Genomic DNA, 16068 nt, shown 5'->3' on the forward strand with positions numbered 1-16068 from the left:
TACCAAAATCAGATAAACTAACAACTGAAAAGAGTTTTGTCTACTTGACAGAGTTTTTTTTTTTTTTTTTTTATTATTATTATTATTATTATTATTATTCAAACCTGTTGCCAAGATCACGGGAAAAACGGCTGGATCACTCGACCGCCTCAGTAGGTAGAGGGTTGGGTGGGTCTGACCGTTATATGACTGTGTGGCCTGCCCACTTTGGCTAAGAAAAATTCCATCACTAACAGAGATGCCAGAAGCCCCAAGTTAACAGTAGACAGGGAGAGGGAAGGGGGATAAAAAGAAAAATGTTTTGTTTTTTTTAAATAAAAAATATTAAAAAAAAACCCTCAAAATCTAAGTGGGGATGAAGGTGAGAGGATGTGCGCGAAGTTTCTCATCACTAAAAACAAAGGTCCATCGATGAAAATGGAAGCGAAAAACAGTTTCGGCTTATGAGCACACTTGAACCTTAATATTTGACCTCTTGCCTTTAAAACGTTCATCCTAAGATTTTTATCTGCAATTTTAAAAGCTTCAAGATAAGTTTTTAGGACAAAGTAAAAAGTAAATTCAAGTGATTTTGAAGCCATTAAGTTACCAACCAGGGAGTACTTTCCTGAATGTAGTTTTATTGGCAAAATAATTGAATATTTGATTTAGGAACACAAATGACCTGTGAGAAACACTGTCTTTTTATTAACTCCGCCTCTATCATTGACTGAACAACAAAAACATTTGGCAAGAAATAGGGAGAGGGAAAAAAAAAAAAAAAAAAAAAAAAAAAGTCAAATTTATAAATGAAATTCTTCAAAGAAATAATAAAAAATTTAGTTTTTGTTATATGTCAAATTGAAATTTATTTCTAAGAAAAAATTATTGTTTTCAATTGAGTTTTTTTTTTTCCAAAGAGAAGCAGAAGAGGTACATTATATTAGGAGGGGGAGGGAGAGGGACGGGGAGGGAGAAACAAAAGTTTGTGAAAAGAAAAAAAAAATACAAAAAAAAAAAAAAAAAAAAAAAGGGCTGAAGAAGAGCATTTGTTTTTTTTTATTCTTAACATTATTATTAATATTATTCCAAAATCCTAATTTAATTAAACATCACAATTAGGCAAATTCCTATAAATAACATTTGGGTCTGTGGTTGGTTACCGGCATCTCTGCGAGGAAGAAATCAAATAATTGCATTTTAACAAATAAAACAGGCCGAAAGCACACTGGGTATGGAATATGAATTTGTCCTCCTCCAATCAAATTCTCTCATTGTAAACCTGCAGAGAAAAAAAAAAAAAAATTATTAGTGCAACATTTAAAATTGCTAAATTTAGGTTTTTTTTCACAATTGAATAAATATTTCAAGAAAAAAAAAATAAATAAATAAATACTTTGATGTCATGCTGAAATAAAATAACCAATTTTATCATAAACTGCAGTTTTATTGACAGGCATGCACGGAAGTGCTTAAGAATTGTGTCAGTGTCTTGTCATGGCCACCTACAGCAAAAATTAGTTCATCCAAAGGATAAAAACTTTTTTTTTTAAATCCTCCAAAGTCGTTCAGTGAGTAACTACCTGCGGTTGCTCTGGTAGCATGTTGGGACTGTGTAGAGTCGCATGGATGGAATAGTTTACATTGAGTTGTGTAGATGGAAGTGTTTGGTTTACGTTTGTTGTTCAGTTGACTTGACGGTTGTCACAATCGTATTGCCAGGTGTGATAATATATTTTTTTAATTGGGTCTGTCTCTTTCCTTGTGAAGTTACAGTGCTCATTTCTGCTTAAATAAAAGAAGGACTTCTCTCCCTTGATTTACAAGAACTTCTAGTATTCTCAACAGCAAATCAAGAACATGTAAGACCAATCTTTACTTTTAATATAAAGTCTGATGTGATCTACTTGATCTATTGTCTTTTTTTCTAATTTTAATCATGTGAGGGAGGGGGGGCATCTAGTGAAGGCGTGAGAGTTTGCTGCTTGTTACAGATATTTATGTCAAAGTGACACCAGTACAAGTTTGTGAGAACATTGCATTAAAATATTTGTAAAAACTCACTATAACAGAGGTTGGAACTTGACTGACAGTGAGAAATCTATTAGGTGTGATACCATTGATGCCCCCCCCACCCAAATGTTAGTAAGTCAGGAGAAAAAAAACAAAAAAATGACAAGAGGAAATAGATTTATTTAATTTTCCTTAGGAATCACTACTTATCAAGGCCCGAAGACCATTCGAGGATAAGTGTTAATGAATGTAAGGTGGTAGTGTAGTAATCATTAATGGTGTAAACTGAGTAGAATTTGATTATTTATGGAGACGGCTCAACAAGAATTTGTTTACATTTGATTTGAAGGCTACTATGTTGTATTCAACCGGGAAGCAGGCCAGCAGAACAGTGTTCCACAGGCAGGCAGCTCTGGGAAAGAAGCTTTGTTTATGGAATCTGCGTTTAGATTTAGGCACAGATAGAGTAGAGAAAATTGTATATAGTGGTTGTAGTTAGTTAAGTGTTTTTTTTTTGTGAAAGTTTGGCAATGAGTGACCATAGATTGGAGTTCAGTTGTGCATTTGCCATGAAAATAACGATAGAGCAGAGGCAAGCTAGCAACGTCTTCTGTGGGAAAGAGGTGGCAAGGAAGAGAAAAGGGCATCACCTACTAGATTTCAAAGTTGGATAAGGCGCGCCAAGCAGCTCCTGCCAAGATGTGGCAACACTACTCCATTTTCGGGCCTACCTGGCTCTTATACAGGTAGAGCAGTAGAATGATCCATTTTTCTAGCGATATTGGCAACAGATTTGATGGAAGTGTTCCATTTCAGATCAGGAGTGAAGATCAGTCCCAGAAGCTCCTCAAGACATGGAGCTTCCCCAAGACGAGAGCAATTCATTTCAAGTTGTTCACAAAGACACAAAATAAAGCTAAAATGGAATTATTAATCAAGATGTGGAGACAAACGTGAACAAACGCTTGATCAATATGCCCGTTTGTTTCATCACAGTTTATGACAGTTTGTGGGTAATCTTGGGGTTGTGAAGATAGTTGTCCTAAATATATATGCAGACCTTTGCACAGAAAAACATGGTTTGAAGCTCTAGCAAGCAAGATCTGTCAAACAGTCGAACATTTTTTTACTAACATGATTATATTTTTGGCCAGCATTCTATTTTTTCTTTTTATAAAAATCGATCTTTCCACAAACTTTATAAATTAATAAATTATTTTTATTTTATTTCCCTCCAAATCTTAAAACCACGTGTTGTGTTAACACAAACTAATAAAGTGTTTACACTTCTTACTTAAAAAAAAAAAAAAAAAAAAAAAAGTTAATTTTTCACATAAAAATAGTTTTCATTTTAAGAGCAAATCATAATATTCTGCAAATATATGTGCATTTATGTGTATATATGTAATAGTATCAAAATGAACAATTATAGCAAGTGAGCTATACAAATGTTTGTTTCTACCAAATTCATAAGGCGATCTGTTAGTCTGAGGAATTCCTTCAATGCAATGAAATATTTGTAATAAGTATATTTTATACTACTGCAAAGTATTGAGCAGATATATATATATATATAACATACACAAGTGGGTTTAAAATGCAAAAGGAGATTTCAAACAAAAAGGAAAGACCGAGAGACATCTCCAATTTTTTTTTTTTTAATAAAGCTTATTTACACCAAATAGATGAAATTCCTATTTCAGTCACGTAAATTATTTAGTTAAATGAGTTTTGACATTGCTCCTAAACTTTTTATTTACTAAAACCATGTTTTTAAAAGAAAACACGGTGCTTGTGCAGAGAAGGTACTGTGATAGTATTTTAAAGTGAAATTCAAGTTTTATAGTATCTTATTAAGTTGTTAGGTGAAAGTACAGAATAGTTACAGATAGCAGGAAGAGCATTGCTAGGTGGGTTTGTCAGGAATATGTACGTCTAAGGGGAACAAGTGCAATGAGTTCATCAGAGCACATTTCATTAAAAACGGGTACAGGGATGCAACATTATGATAATGGGACAGGGGTTGGAGCCTAGTTGACAATGTGGGACCTTTTTTTAGACCCTTTGCAGCTTGGACAAAATCGAAATATCTTTATGAGATCGAGATGCTCCCATACTTACGAAACTATTTAAGCACTGCCTTAAGGAGAAGTGCTTTCCGACTCCCTGGAAGACCTCATCAGTTTGCCCTGTATTTAAGAATTCAGGTGATAAGTCATCTCCCTCTCAATACAGACCAATAAGTCTCCTGTGTGTTATGAGTAAGTTGCTGGAATCCATATTAAATAGAGAAATAGTCAACCACCTCAGCAGGAATAACCTCCTTAGTGAAACACAATATGGTTTCCGCTCTACAAGATCTACTGCAGATGTGCTGACGGTTATATCCCACAGGATTAGTGAATCTCTTGACAAAGGCTTCCTTTCTAGGGTAATTGCTCTTGACATATCAAAGGCCTTCGACAAAGTATGGTATAAGGGTCTACTTCACAAGATTTCCAGATACGGTATAACTGGAAATGTTTTCTCAATCATTAAATCATTTCTCTCCGATAGGCTCATAAGAGTAGTGGTAGATGGACAAAAATCGGAGGCCTGCAATATAAATGCTGGAGTCCCTCAGGGGTCAATCCTGGGCCCAATTCTAATCTACATCAATGATCTCCCTAAATACATACTTAAATCATTCGTTGACATCTATGCTGATGACACGACCATCTACGGCAACACATCAAAGGCTGTAAATGACAAAGTTCTCTCGGATTCTCTCTCCTCTGATCTCAAGCGCGTGGTTCAGTGGGGGAAGATGTGGCTGGTTACCTTTAATGCATCCAAAACCAAACTCCTATCCTTACATCATCAACGCTCTGATCCCCATCTGGCATCAATTGTGATGGATGGCTCTCGTCTGGGTGAGGCCCCGTGTTTTGACAAGCTTCTGGGTTTGACCTTTACTCCTGATCTGAAATGGAACACGTACATCAAGTCTGTTACCAAGGTCGCTGGAAAGATGGTGGGATCCTTCTACCGCTCCAGAAGATATCTCACTACTGATGCAATTCTCTATCTATATAAAAGCCAAGTACATCCAAGGATGGAATACTGCTGCCATATCTGGGCAGGAGCTGCTAAAAACAGCCTATCCTGCCTTGACAGAGTACAAAATAGACTTAGTGGCTTAGTGGGGGGATGCCCTTTTCTCTACCCTGCAACCTCTCTCCCACAGAAGAGACATTGCGAGCCTATCCTTGTTTTATCGTTATTTCCATGGCAGGTGCTCGTCTGAACTCCATTCTCTGGTCCCCCCCCCCTCGCCAATCTTTCACGAAAAACACCCGTCTAGCTGAATCCACTGTGAAAAATTTCCCCCACTCTATATCTGTGCCTAAATCAAAATGCGGATTCCATGAACAAAGCTTATTTCTTAGAACTGCATGCCTGTGGAACTCTGTTCCGTCTGCCTGCTTCCCACCGGACTACAACTTGGATGTGTTCAAGTCCAACGTTAAATTCCTAATGAACCGCCCCCCTAAGTAAACACTTCAAATCTCCACACTAACGTAATGTACTTGCAATAACCCTTATCCCTGAGTGGCTTCCAGGCCTTGATAAGTGGTGATCACTGTAAAAAGACAAGGAAATGGACTGACCTACTGACAAACACGGCCTTGACAGTAGACGTGTGCAACAGCAACGGCATCTCACATGCAAATTGATCAATAATGGAAGGTAACGCCACAGTGGAAGAGAAGGGAAAGAAAACAAAAAACCATGTGGCGAGCAATCAACAAGTGTGTACCGGCATGAAATGAACACGTGGCGCCTGGGTTAGAGCAGAGGACTTCGGAAGAAGTGAGCTTAGAGGACAAGGTCTGCTGTTGAATTAACCTTTAATGGTTTTAAAATTTGAACTTACTATTTTTGTGTCCGATTTTAATTGGTTTTGTAAGGAAATTGATATGAGACTATTAGAGAGAACTATATAAGTTTTTTTTTATCAATCCTGCATGTGCTGGTTGTATTGTTATGAAAGCACGTGAGTGTGAGAGGAACTTTTGAAACAAGATGCAATCCGAACTTTGAACAAAAGAAAATACTTGGACGACCATGTATCGTGGGGCGAGCTAAAGATAGAGCAGCAGAAAGAAAATAGCGTAAGATTTGAAACCCACATGGCAACAGGACGAGCAGATACGTTGACACACAAGAAAAAGCATGTGTTTGACACAGCAGAGTTTTGTTAATTACATGGTGAAGAGATTTGAAACCCACATGGCAACAGGACGAGCAGATACGTTGACACACAAGAAAAAGCATGTTTGACACAGCAAAGTTTTGTTAATTACATGGTGAAGAGATTTGTAAAACAAGATGCGATGGGTTCTTTAGAAAAGTACTGTGAATAAGTGCCTCTAATTTTAACTTAGATAAAAAGCAGAATCAATTTTCCCTTTTTGGTTCTTTATGACCATCTGCGTGCAATGCATGCGTCTCAGACATAGATGTGGAGCTTAGCATTCAGAGGGTCAATGGTGTCACACACACACACACACACACACACACACACACACACACACACACACACACCTACAAATGCAACCTATATTTGCAGAGTGGGTTTTATTTTTTAATACTTGTAATCACGTGTGACTATCCCACCCCTTGGAAGCTGTCAATGTGAAATATGGTGAGATGGCTAACAGAGAAGATCATAGCCACAACGTTGGCATCGGTGATGTTGTCAAGTGGCGTAGCACGTGTTATCAAATCCTCATCTTGTGTTATCGAATTGTAGCGCGACCACAAAAGGTGATTCGGTCACACACAGAGCAAGGTAAATTTCTCATGCATTTGACTAAAACAAAGTAAGGTTGTACCCACCCTCAGTTACTTTATGTGGTTCTGTAGTTTGAGTCGGGGGTCGGATCTGTGTATGAAAGCCCGGGGGTGGGTTGTGAGTCTGTTGTACCCAGCCAGCACCTAAAGAAAAAAAAACAAAAAAACAAAGAAACATGGGTGAAAATAACTGTTTAAGGGGTGGATGGAACAAATATAGCATTATTTCATATTTTGATTGTTATATTTACAACAACAAGAGAATAGGAGTTTGAATAAATATATTAATACTTAAAAGAAAAAAAAAAAAAAAAAAAAAAAAAATCAGAAATTAGGAGGAGGGTCTTTGTTTTGAAACACAAGTTATTTTTTTTTTTTTTTAACAGCTCAGAATATGCAAACAGATCTTAAGGTGAACGCAGGCAAAGGAAAAAAAAAAAAAAAAAAAAAAAAAAGTAGAAACTATAACAAACCTCGAACAGGAAACTGCTGTACAAAAGGAAGTCTGTGATTGTGACCTTGGGAATCAAATTCTGTAAGTTGTTGGATGGATTTCATCCAATGGGGATTATCTGGCATATGAGAAAAGTTACCTGAAACCACAAAGAAAATAAAGAACGAGTCAAAATAAAAGATGGTGTTGAAATTATCATTTTCGATGAAGGTCACTTCGACATAAAAACATTACCAATACAAAGATGAAGAAAAGCAACAAAAGAGAGAGTGAAAAGATGTGGTGGATAGAAACAGTTTTATTAAAAGAAAAAATAACAGAGCCCAAAAAAGTTCACGATCTGTCTGCTGCTAAGATTTTACTCTTTGCTACAAAGAAAGGTCCTTTATGTGGTAACAATTACGAAAGATAGACGTGTTGAGTAAGCTTTTTTTTTTTTTTTTTTTTTTTACTACTTACTGCGGTGATGTTAATTTCAATTAACGTAGGAATTTCTTTTTAGAAGATCGTAATACTTTTAGCAAAATCAAAAAGAGTCCACTCCCTTTGTTTGCAATTTAAGTTTACATTTGTTATGTATTTGCAAAAAGTCCTCTCAAATAGATTAGTTGAAATATGTGCAGATAAAGATGACTTGTCTGGAACAATGTTTCGAGAGTGTTCTTTTAGCGAGGAATTTCCTCATTTTATTGAAAGAATAACCTGTAAAAAACTTCCTCGTTCTTTCTTAGAGTCTGGTCAGAATAAAAGGGTCCTCTTTTTGACTTAGAAAAAAAAAACTGCAGCTTGAGAAGTGTCCATTTTCTTTAAACCTTAAAAGAAAATATCCAATTGAACGACTTTTCTTCAATCTTTCCTAGTGAGAATATTTCTCACGCGTGTCTTCTCTCCAAGCTGGTATTTTTCCGACATATTTAACTGCAAGTCCTCGACAGATTTCTTGAAGTAGATTTCTCTCAGTGAGATATGAATACGTCGGGTAACTTAGACGCAATCACTTTAATGTTATAAACTTCGCCAGGTAACTTTGACTAGTTCACTTCAACATTTTAATATCCTGTTTAGACGGAGAAAAGATAGTATGTCAACACATTTTAAATGTCCATTCCATTCTGAACTGTCACCTTCCGCTTGAAATTTAGTACAAAACGAGGGAATGCGCAGATCAATCAAATAGGCAGAAATTAGTCCTATGACCAACAACATCAACAGCAGTATACGAACTCAAGAGAAAGGAAGAAGAGAAAAAATACCCCCACCCCCCCACTCATTTCTATAATGGATACCGAGGGAGCCAGAGAAGAGAGTTCATAAAATCATGTCAAGCAGGACAACAAGATGGGATATTTTTTCTCTTCGCACACATGTACACACACACAAAACCTGTATTAGCTTTTTGTGCTTTCTCCTCCATTCAATGTCGGTGTAAAACTTATACCAAATAAAAATTCCTTCCCTGTACTCACAATTGTTTATAGCATACTTACTTTTTGGTGTGGGGTTGTTTTGTGTTTGCTGTTGCTGTTGTCCTGTACAGGCTGAACTGGAGGAAGGTGGTGGTTGCTGTTGTTGTGGTTGTTGCTGTGGAGGTTGTTGGTGTGGGTGTTGTGGTTGTAGAGGAGCACCAAAGCTGATGTTGATGTTGGGCAATAAAGCCCGTAAACCATCTTGCAGATCTTTCATATGAAAGCTATCATGCTGTCAATGAGAAAAAAGTTATAATTGCAATTTATTTGTAGAAACCATTATTCTCCACAATTAGAATAGAGCTCTCTTGACAACCAATAATGCAAATGTAAACAAAACATACAAGCAATATAGTTGTTGGGACAATTGTAATACTCTCTCATTCAGATAGAATTACTGATTCTTTTCTATATTCCCAGATTCAGATTCCAAAAATCACGTTAAAAAATAGAATTTTCATTTTTTGTGAATAAACCTTCATAAACATGAATGGTTATAGTCAATATTGTCTGTGACTTAATCATTATCTAACATAATGTAAAAGACTTCTCTCTTTCTCCCATGTTAAGAATGGCTTTCTTGTCCGTTTGACCATATTTAATTCCTACTATCCAGCTGAACAGCAGAAACTGGAAGTCAAAAAGGTAATGCAAAAACATTCGGTTTTAAATGTAGTCAGCGAATAAAAAAAAAAAAAAAAAAAAAACTAAATAAATAAAATAAATAAATAAAAAATAAAGCAAGAACTATTGAGTCAAAGCTATCGAGTCGGAACCCAAATAAAAAATTAAAAAGCAAAAAATTTAAGTAGAATTAAAAAAAAAAAATAAAAAATAAAATAAAAAAATAAAAGACCAGAATTTTTTATGCAATAAATAAATTTTTTAAATCATGAAACCTACACGTGACGGAAGTTAGTGTGCAACTGACACACAAATATAAACAAACCCCTCATTAACTTGCTGAACCCTGCGTAGATCTGTACATAGAAGACCAGTTGGGCTGACAAGCCACAAGTTCAAGACATATTTTTTTCGAAAGACAACTTGAAAATACAATTTGGCAGTCAAGGGTTAAATAAAAAAATTAAAAAAAAAATAAATAAATAAAAACCTAAACTGCTAACATTTACGCACCTGTGTATTATTCTGCATCATTTGTTCTTTACCCTGATGAAGATGCATTTCGGATAAGACTGGATGGTAGGAATTCTGTACAGGCTGAGGTAATTTGGGTTGGGTGTATATGTATTCCATCACTTTGCCACCAGTATAATCTGAAAAAAGTGAAAAGATTAAATGCAGGTATCATTGAAGACATTCGTTTCATTTAGCCGACAAGATGTACAAAATAAATAGCAATTTAGTTCTGTTGCGTGTAGCCATTATTAAAACAATAACATTGAGACAAACTTCCCAACTTTCATTCCCATTCAATCCAATGCAAAAATTGACATTCAATGCACACGTGGTGGTGGAGGGGGACAGGAGACAGTAATTCTTTGATGGAAATAAAGTTATTTACCCCCTAACCCTCATCATGGTTTAAAGGCTTTGCCTTCAAGAGAGCATTTTCTGTTTTCAGAGAAAACTACCAAGAGGGGAAAGAGAAGGCAAGACAAAAATAGGAGAAAAAAAAAGACGTTAGGTTTTTGTAGTTCATGCAGAGATACGTTGACATTCCCCTTCATACAGCGACTGGGATTCCTAAATGGTCACCCATCTGGTACTAGACAAGCTCAGCGTCGCTTAACTTTGGTGAGAAGTCGTGTATTGTATGTTGCGTTTGGTAGCAAATGTGCATAGTTACATTTGAAAGCTACACCTGTCATTTTAGATTCAGTATCATGAAATAAGTATTGTATGTTGCGTTTGGTAGCAAATGTGCATAGTTACATTTGAAAGCTACACCTGTCGTTTTAGATTCAGTATCATGAAATAAGTATTGTATGTTGCGTTTGGTAGCAAATGTGCATAGTTACATTTGAAAGCTACACCTGTCGTTTTAGATTCAGTATCATGAAATAAGTATTGTATGTTGCGTTTGGTAGCAAATGTGCATAGTTACATTTGAAAGCTACACCTGTCGTTTTAGATTCAGTATCATGAAATAAGTATTGTATGTTGCGTTTGGTAGCAAATGTGCATAGTTACATTTGAAAGCTACACCTGTCGTTTTAGATTCAGTATCATGAAATAAGTATTGTATGTTGCGTTTGGTAGCAAATGTGCATAGTTACATTTGAAAGCTACACCTGTCATTTTAGATTCAGTATCATGAAATAAGTATTGTATGTTGCGTTTGGTAGCAAATGTGCATAGTTACATTTGAAAGCTACACCTGTCATTTTAGATTCAGTATCATGAAATAAGTATTGTATGTTGCGTTTGGTAGCAAATGTGCATAGTTACATTTGAAAGCTACACCTGTCATTTTAGATTCAGTATCATGAAATAAGTATTGTATGTTGCGTTTGGTAGCAAATGTGCATAGTTACATTTGAAAGCTACACCTGTCATTTTAGATTCAGTATCATGAAATAAGTATAAATTAAAAAATGTAAGATTTTTAAAAATAAACATTTTGTTTAGAAATTGAACTTAATCACATCTTCATCAGGATAGACTTTTTTTCATCTTTTTTATTTCCTGTAGCATGCTACTACTAAAAAAAAAAAAAAAACAAGACCCGTTTGGTGTTTAAATATACATTTTGAATGCGTAAGGCGTGTACGTGTAGGCCGGGACCACATGCAAAAGATTGAAGAAATTAAAAATTGGCCTTGAATCGAACTTTGATAGGCGTTAACTCTTAGTCCGACTGTTGAAGTAAGAGTGAATGGAAATAAAACTTATTTTTTATAAAAGTACTCTTGAAAGAAAAGTACGGCACAATCACGTTGACACACCGGTTCTCACCAGATCACCAAAGTTAAGCAACATTGAGCCTGGCCAGTACTTACTTGTACTTGAAACGACATTCACCCTGGAGGAGTTGAGTCGGCTTCATGAAGATGCACATCTCGTACCGCTGCGGCCCAAGCCCGGCGATTGGAGGCAAGATCCCGAGTGAGCAATAGCCAGTCACGTCTCCAATGAGACAGGCCATAGATGAGCGGACCCGAAATAATATTATTATTGGCCAGTACCAGATGGGTGACCATTTGGGAAGGCTAGGCGCTGTATGTACCTTCTGAGAAGGTTGGGCGTGGGGCCAGCACCCTCACCCCGTAAAAAGAACTGTTACTACAAAAGCATCTAAAAAAGTTGTAGATGGCCTATGTCCCTTCGGGCTCAAGGCTATGGTTTGATTTGACGGCATATCGACCTTTTTTTTTTTTGGTTATTTAATGCAGAGTTCCAATTTTTTTTTTTTTTTTTTGTGGAATAGATATTTTAATTTAATCAGCGAGTCAAATCAGACTTTTTGTATCATTAGGTGATGTGCTTCCCCTTTTTTTTTTTTTTTTTTTGGGTGTAAAGTTGGATTGAATTAAAGTTATATTCTTTTATAGAGATTTACTTTTTTCAGAAATGTTAGTATTTTGTTGGAGTTTAGGCTATATATAACTGATTGCAGTATCTGCCGGAACAAATACTACACTTTGATCTTGGTCACCTGAGCTGCAACTCGAAATTGGAAATTGCCGCATCTCTGGAAGTAGAGTGTGAGTGTCTCATGAGAGTAGAATTCAATAGCGATAAATTTTTTTTTGTTTTACTAACACAATAGTTCCACTTGATAAATTTTCGTAATTTTGGAATATATTACTATTTTCAACATGACAATTAAGTAAATATTTTTTTTTGCTTAAAAAAAAAAGATTTGTTGACTATAGCTCAACAAGCACCATTTATAGCAAATAAGAAAAATTGAAGATGATATGGGGTTCGAGCTGGGAGAGCAGGAAGTCATTCTTTAAAGACAAAGACAAAAGACTGGACATAGGTCAATACATTTAAAGTTAATTTATGGACATTAGGAGTAAGGGTGAATTTTGCAACAGTTTACGGACAGTCAAGTTTGTGACAGTTGAAGGCAGGTTGTGGCCTGGAGCAGATATGGATATAAATCTATCAACTGACAAATAAACATGACAGACAACTGCGGACATTAGTGTTCAAAGGGTGGTTTCCTATGATGTTGTCACACATGCACAACGAGCCAAACTGATATCTATAAAGCGTGTCCAAGTCAGTTTTTTGTGGTATTTTTTTTTTTAATAGTTGTGAACTCGTGCGTGCCTCCTTGGTAGTTGCCAATATGAGAGATGACAACACGTCCAGAAGAGAAGACAAAAGAAGAAATCTAAGACGCAGCATTGGGGTAGCCGATTGTTGTTCAGCTTTGGGGTGGTGTTGACATGGTTGCATACAACTAATAAAAACAATTTTTTCTTGTTCATCTCAAACCAGGCATTGCCACCGAGACACAAGGAGCGTTTTAAAAATTGGCAAACGCAGGATTGTAATTTCATGCTAAGACAATCCTTAATACTTTGCATTTGAAGATAGACACTTAACAGATAAGTGGTTGAATCTGCAATCTTTTTAATAAAATGCAAATATTTATAATCATCTTTATTTCAGTTTGTAATTCATATTTTTTTTATATTGTTTTATTAAATTTATAATAGATTTTAACATAGCATAAATAGGTCCAACATTTTATTTTCAGTTGTTGAGAACGGAATCGTTCACCATACTTTCCCCTGAACTTGTTAATTGGACTTTTTAAAGTACAATACTTAGCATGATTTACCTGTTTTTTTTTGGTTTTTTTTATAAATCAAGAGTAGAAAATGCATCGTGGATGCGTTATCGGCAGCTCCTGTAACTCTTGCTTCTAATTTGTCCCTCAGTCTTCATTTATGGGCGATTTTTCTGATAAAAGGAGAAGAAACAGCTGTATTCTAGGTCGGCAATATTTTGCGTGAACAGTAGCCCGAGATGTCAGAAATTTTCTATTTCTGTGTGTCCTTGTGGCCATGTCACTAGTAAGGGTGCTGGAGGTAAATGCTTTATCTAGGCTGATATTATCTGCCTGATAGTCACGGACCAGAATATTGGATTAACCACTAAGGAGGCTGTCCTATCAGCAGGTTCAAAGTACTGGGGCTACTGTATTTGGTGAATGGATTCTGGACCATGCAGTAGCTTCTGGTGAGGCTTTGATGCCATATTAGTGGGTAATTTTTACGGTTTTTACCTTTTCGTGTGTTACAAAAAAAAAAAAAAAAGTTTCTTTGTTTTTCTCTTACTTTTTTTTTTTTTTTTTTTTTTTTATTTATTACATTTTCACCCCAAACAAGGCACATTGCCACTTTGGTGTAGGGGGCTACTATCAGGGGAAACATCTACTGGGGTACTATGTAGGGATTTGGGCAGCGAGATGTTGGTTCACGTTGCACTTGAACTTATGCATGTCAGTACGGTTGGGGAAGCAGTGACCTGGAATGGAATTCCAAAGTCTAGCAGTTCTGGGGAAGAAACTACTGGAGTAGAAAGATCTTTTACATCTAGGGATCTCTACAGTGTGGGGGTGAGATTTTGCAGCTTGTCGGGTCTGTCGAGGGTGTTCACGTCGTGGGGGCACAAGTGCTTGCAGTTCTTCAGAGCATTCACCATTATAATACTTGTAAAACAGGCAGAGGGATGCAACATTTCGACGATGGGACAGAGGCTGAAGTTTAGATGCCAGTTTAGGGCCTATCAGATTTGCGACTCTCTTTTGAACCCTGTCAAGGAGCGAGAGACTAGTAGCCGATGCACCGGCCCAAATATGACAGCAATACTCCATACATGGGCGAATAGTGGCCTTATAGAGGTACAGGATACTTTCGAGTGTTAGAAGTTTTCTAGCACGGTAGAGAGAGCCCACCTTCCTTGCAGCGGCCCTGGCAATGCCCTCGATGTAATTGTTCCAACTCATGTTTCCTGTGAACGTTAGGCCAAGGAGCTTGAGAGACGTACTCTCAGATAAAGAGTCGTTGGCCATTGCTATAGGTGGTAGAGAAGGTTTCTTGTAATTATTGAATGAAACCAGTTTTGTCTTGGTGGCATTGAACGTTACCATCCATTTTTGTCCCCATTCCACTACTGATTGGAGGTCATCCTCTAGTGTTTCTGCCATTACTTTAGATATATGTTCATTTGTTTTCCTGTCGTGCCTGCTATAGAGTGTGGTGTCATCAGCATATATACCCATCTCAGAGGCAATTTTGTCGGGGAGGTCATTTATGAATATCAGGAACAGCAGAGGTCCAAGGATAGATCCCTGGGGCACCCCCGCATTTATATCATATTGTTTAGATGTACGACCGTCGAGGACAACCTGGATTTTTCTCTTATCTAAGAAGGATTTAATTATGTTAAGTATTCTACCAGTGATACCGTAAGATCTAATCTTCCTGAGGAGACCCTCATGCCATACCCTGTCAAAAGCCTTAGATATATCTAGAGCTATCGTTCTGCCCTCTCCCGCTTTGTCCAGTGAATGGTATATGCGTTCAGAGATTACAGTGAGGATGTCTGCCGTGGAACGGGCTTGTCTAAATCCATATTGATGGTCGGTCAGAAGTTTAGCATCTGTAAGGTGCTGGACTAGAGCATGGTTAATTAATCTCCCTCTGCTCTGCTCTAACCAAGTTTGTTGACCCGTTCCACAACTCCCAAAAACTCCATGAAAAGTCTCCAGAAAAAATACACGATTAAACCCAGATCTCCAACTTCCAAATTAAAGATGGCTTTTCATGTGGTAGAGACATCTCCAGAGAAGACCCTAATTTACCCTATATGTTACATGTGCTTCCGGGTTGTACTTGCTTACACCACAGCATTTATATTTGCCCTCTATTGCCTCCACAACAGCAGAATATTCAAGAGAATATCCGAGAAAATTGACCATATCCTGTCTGCTCATCCTTTAGCCAACATTCACATATGTGGTGACTTCAATGTTCCCAATGTGGAATGGTTTACCCACTCAAACAAGACAGATGAGGGGAGGTTCTGTCACAATTTCCCTATTGCTTATGACCTCACTCAGGTTGTTCAAGAATCCACCCATGTGCCAGACACTGACAGTCAGTATGCAAGTCTCCTAGACCTTTTCCTCACAACTTGCCCTGAACTAGGTTCATCTTAGGTTCTATCACCACTTCAACCTTCCAACCAATCAGTTGTATCAGTTAAGATAAAAACAAAATGTAATAAGTCCAACACATCTCTCCATCATACTGTATATTCATACTCTATGGCGGACTGGGATAGTTTTCGTAGATTTATAACAGATCTACCTCTGTGTTCCATGTTTAAAAA

The 16068-nt window shown here is 36.9% G+C and overlaps 1 protein-coding gene across 4 annotated transcripts in view; it reads right to left on the reverse strand.

Annotated features, from left to right (window-relative positions):
• Positions 1 to 1015: 1015 nt before the first annotated feature.
• The window catches only part of LOC145256511 (uncharacterized), a 137878-nt gene continuing 122825 nt past the window's right edge, over positions 1016 to 16068 (reverse strand). For all 4 annotated transcript variants that reach the window (XM_080115489.1, XM_080115486.1, XM_080115487.1 and 1 more), the window contains exons 15-19: positions 9886 to 10025; positions 8770 to 8980; positions 7302 to 7421; positions 6874 to 6972; positions 1016 to 1261 (exon numbers count right to left, since the gene is read on the reverse strand). In XM_080115489.1, coding sequence (XP_079971615.1) covers positions 1251 to 1261; positions 6874 to 6972; positions 7302 to 7421; positions 8770 to 8980; positions 9886 to 10025 — 581 coding nt within the window. In that variant the 3' untranslated portion in view covers positions 1016 to 1250. The remainder of the gene's footprint in view (positions 1262 to 6873; positions 6973 to 7301; positions 7422 to 8769; positions 8981 to 9885; positions 10026 to 16068) is intronic.

This window comes from Euprymna scolopes, chromosome 32, assembly GCF_053919585.1.
Source record: "Euprymna scolopes isolate OS-2025 chromosome 32, ASM5391958v1, whole genome shotgun sequence".
NCBI lineage: Eukaryota > Metazoa > Mollusca > Cephalopoda > Sepiida > Sepiolidae > Euprymna > Euprymna scolopes.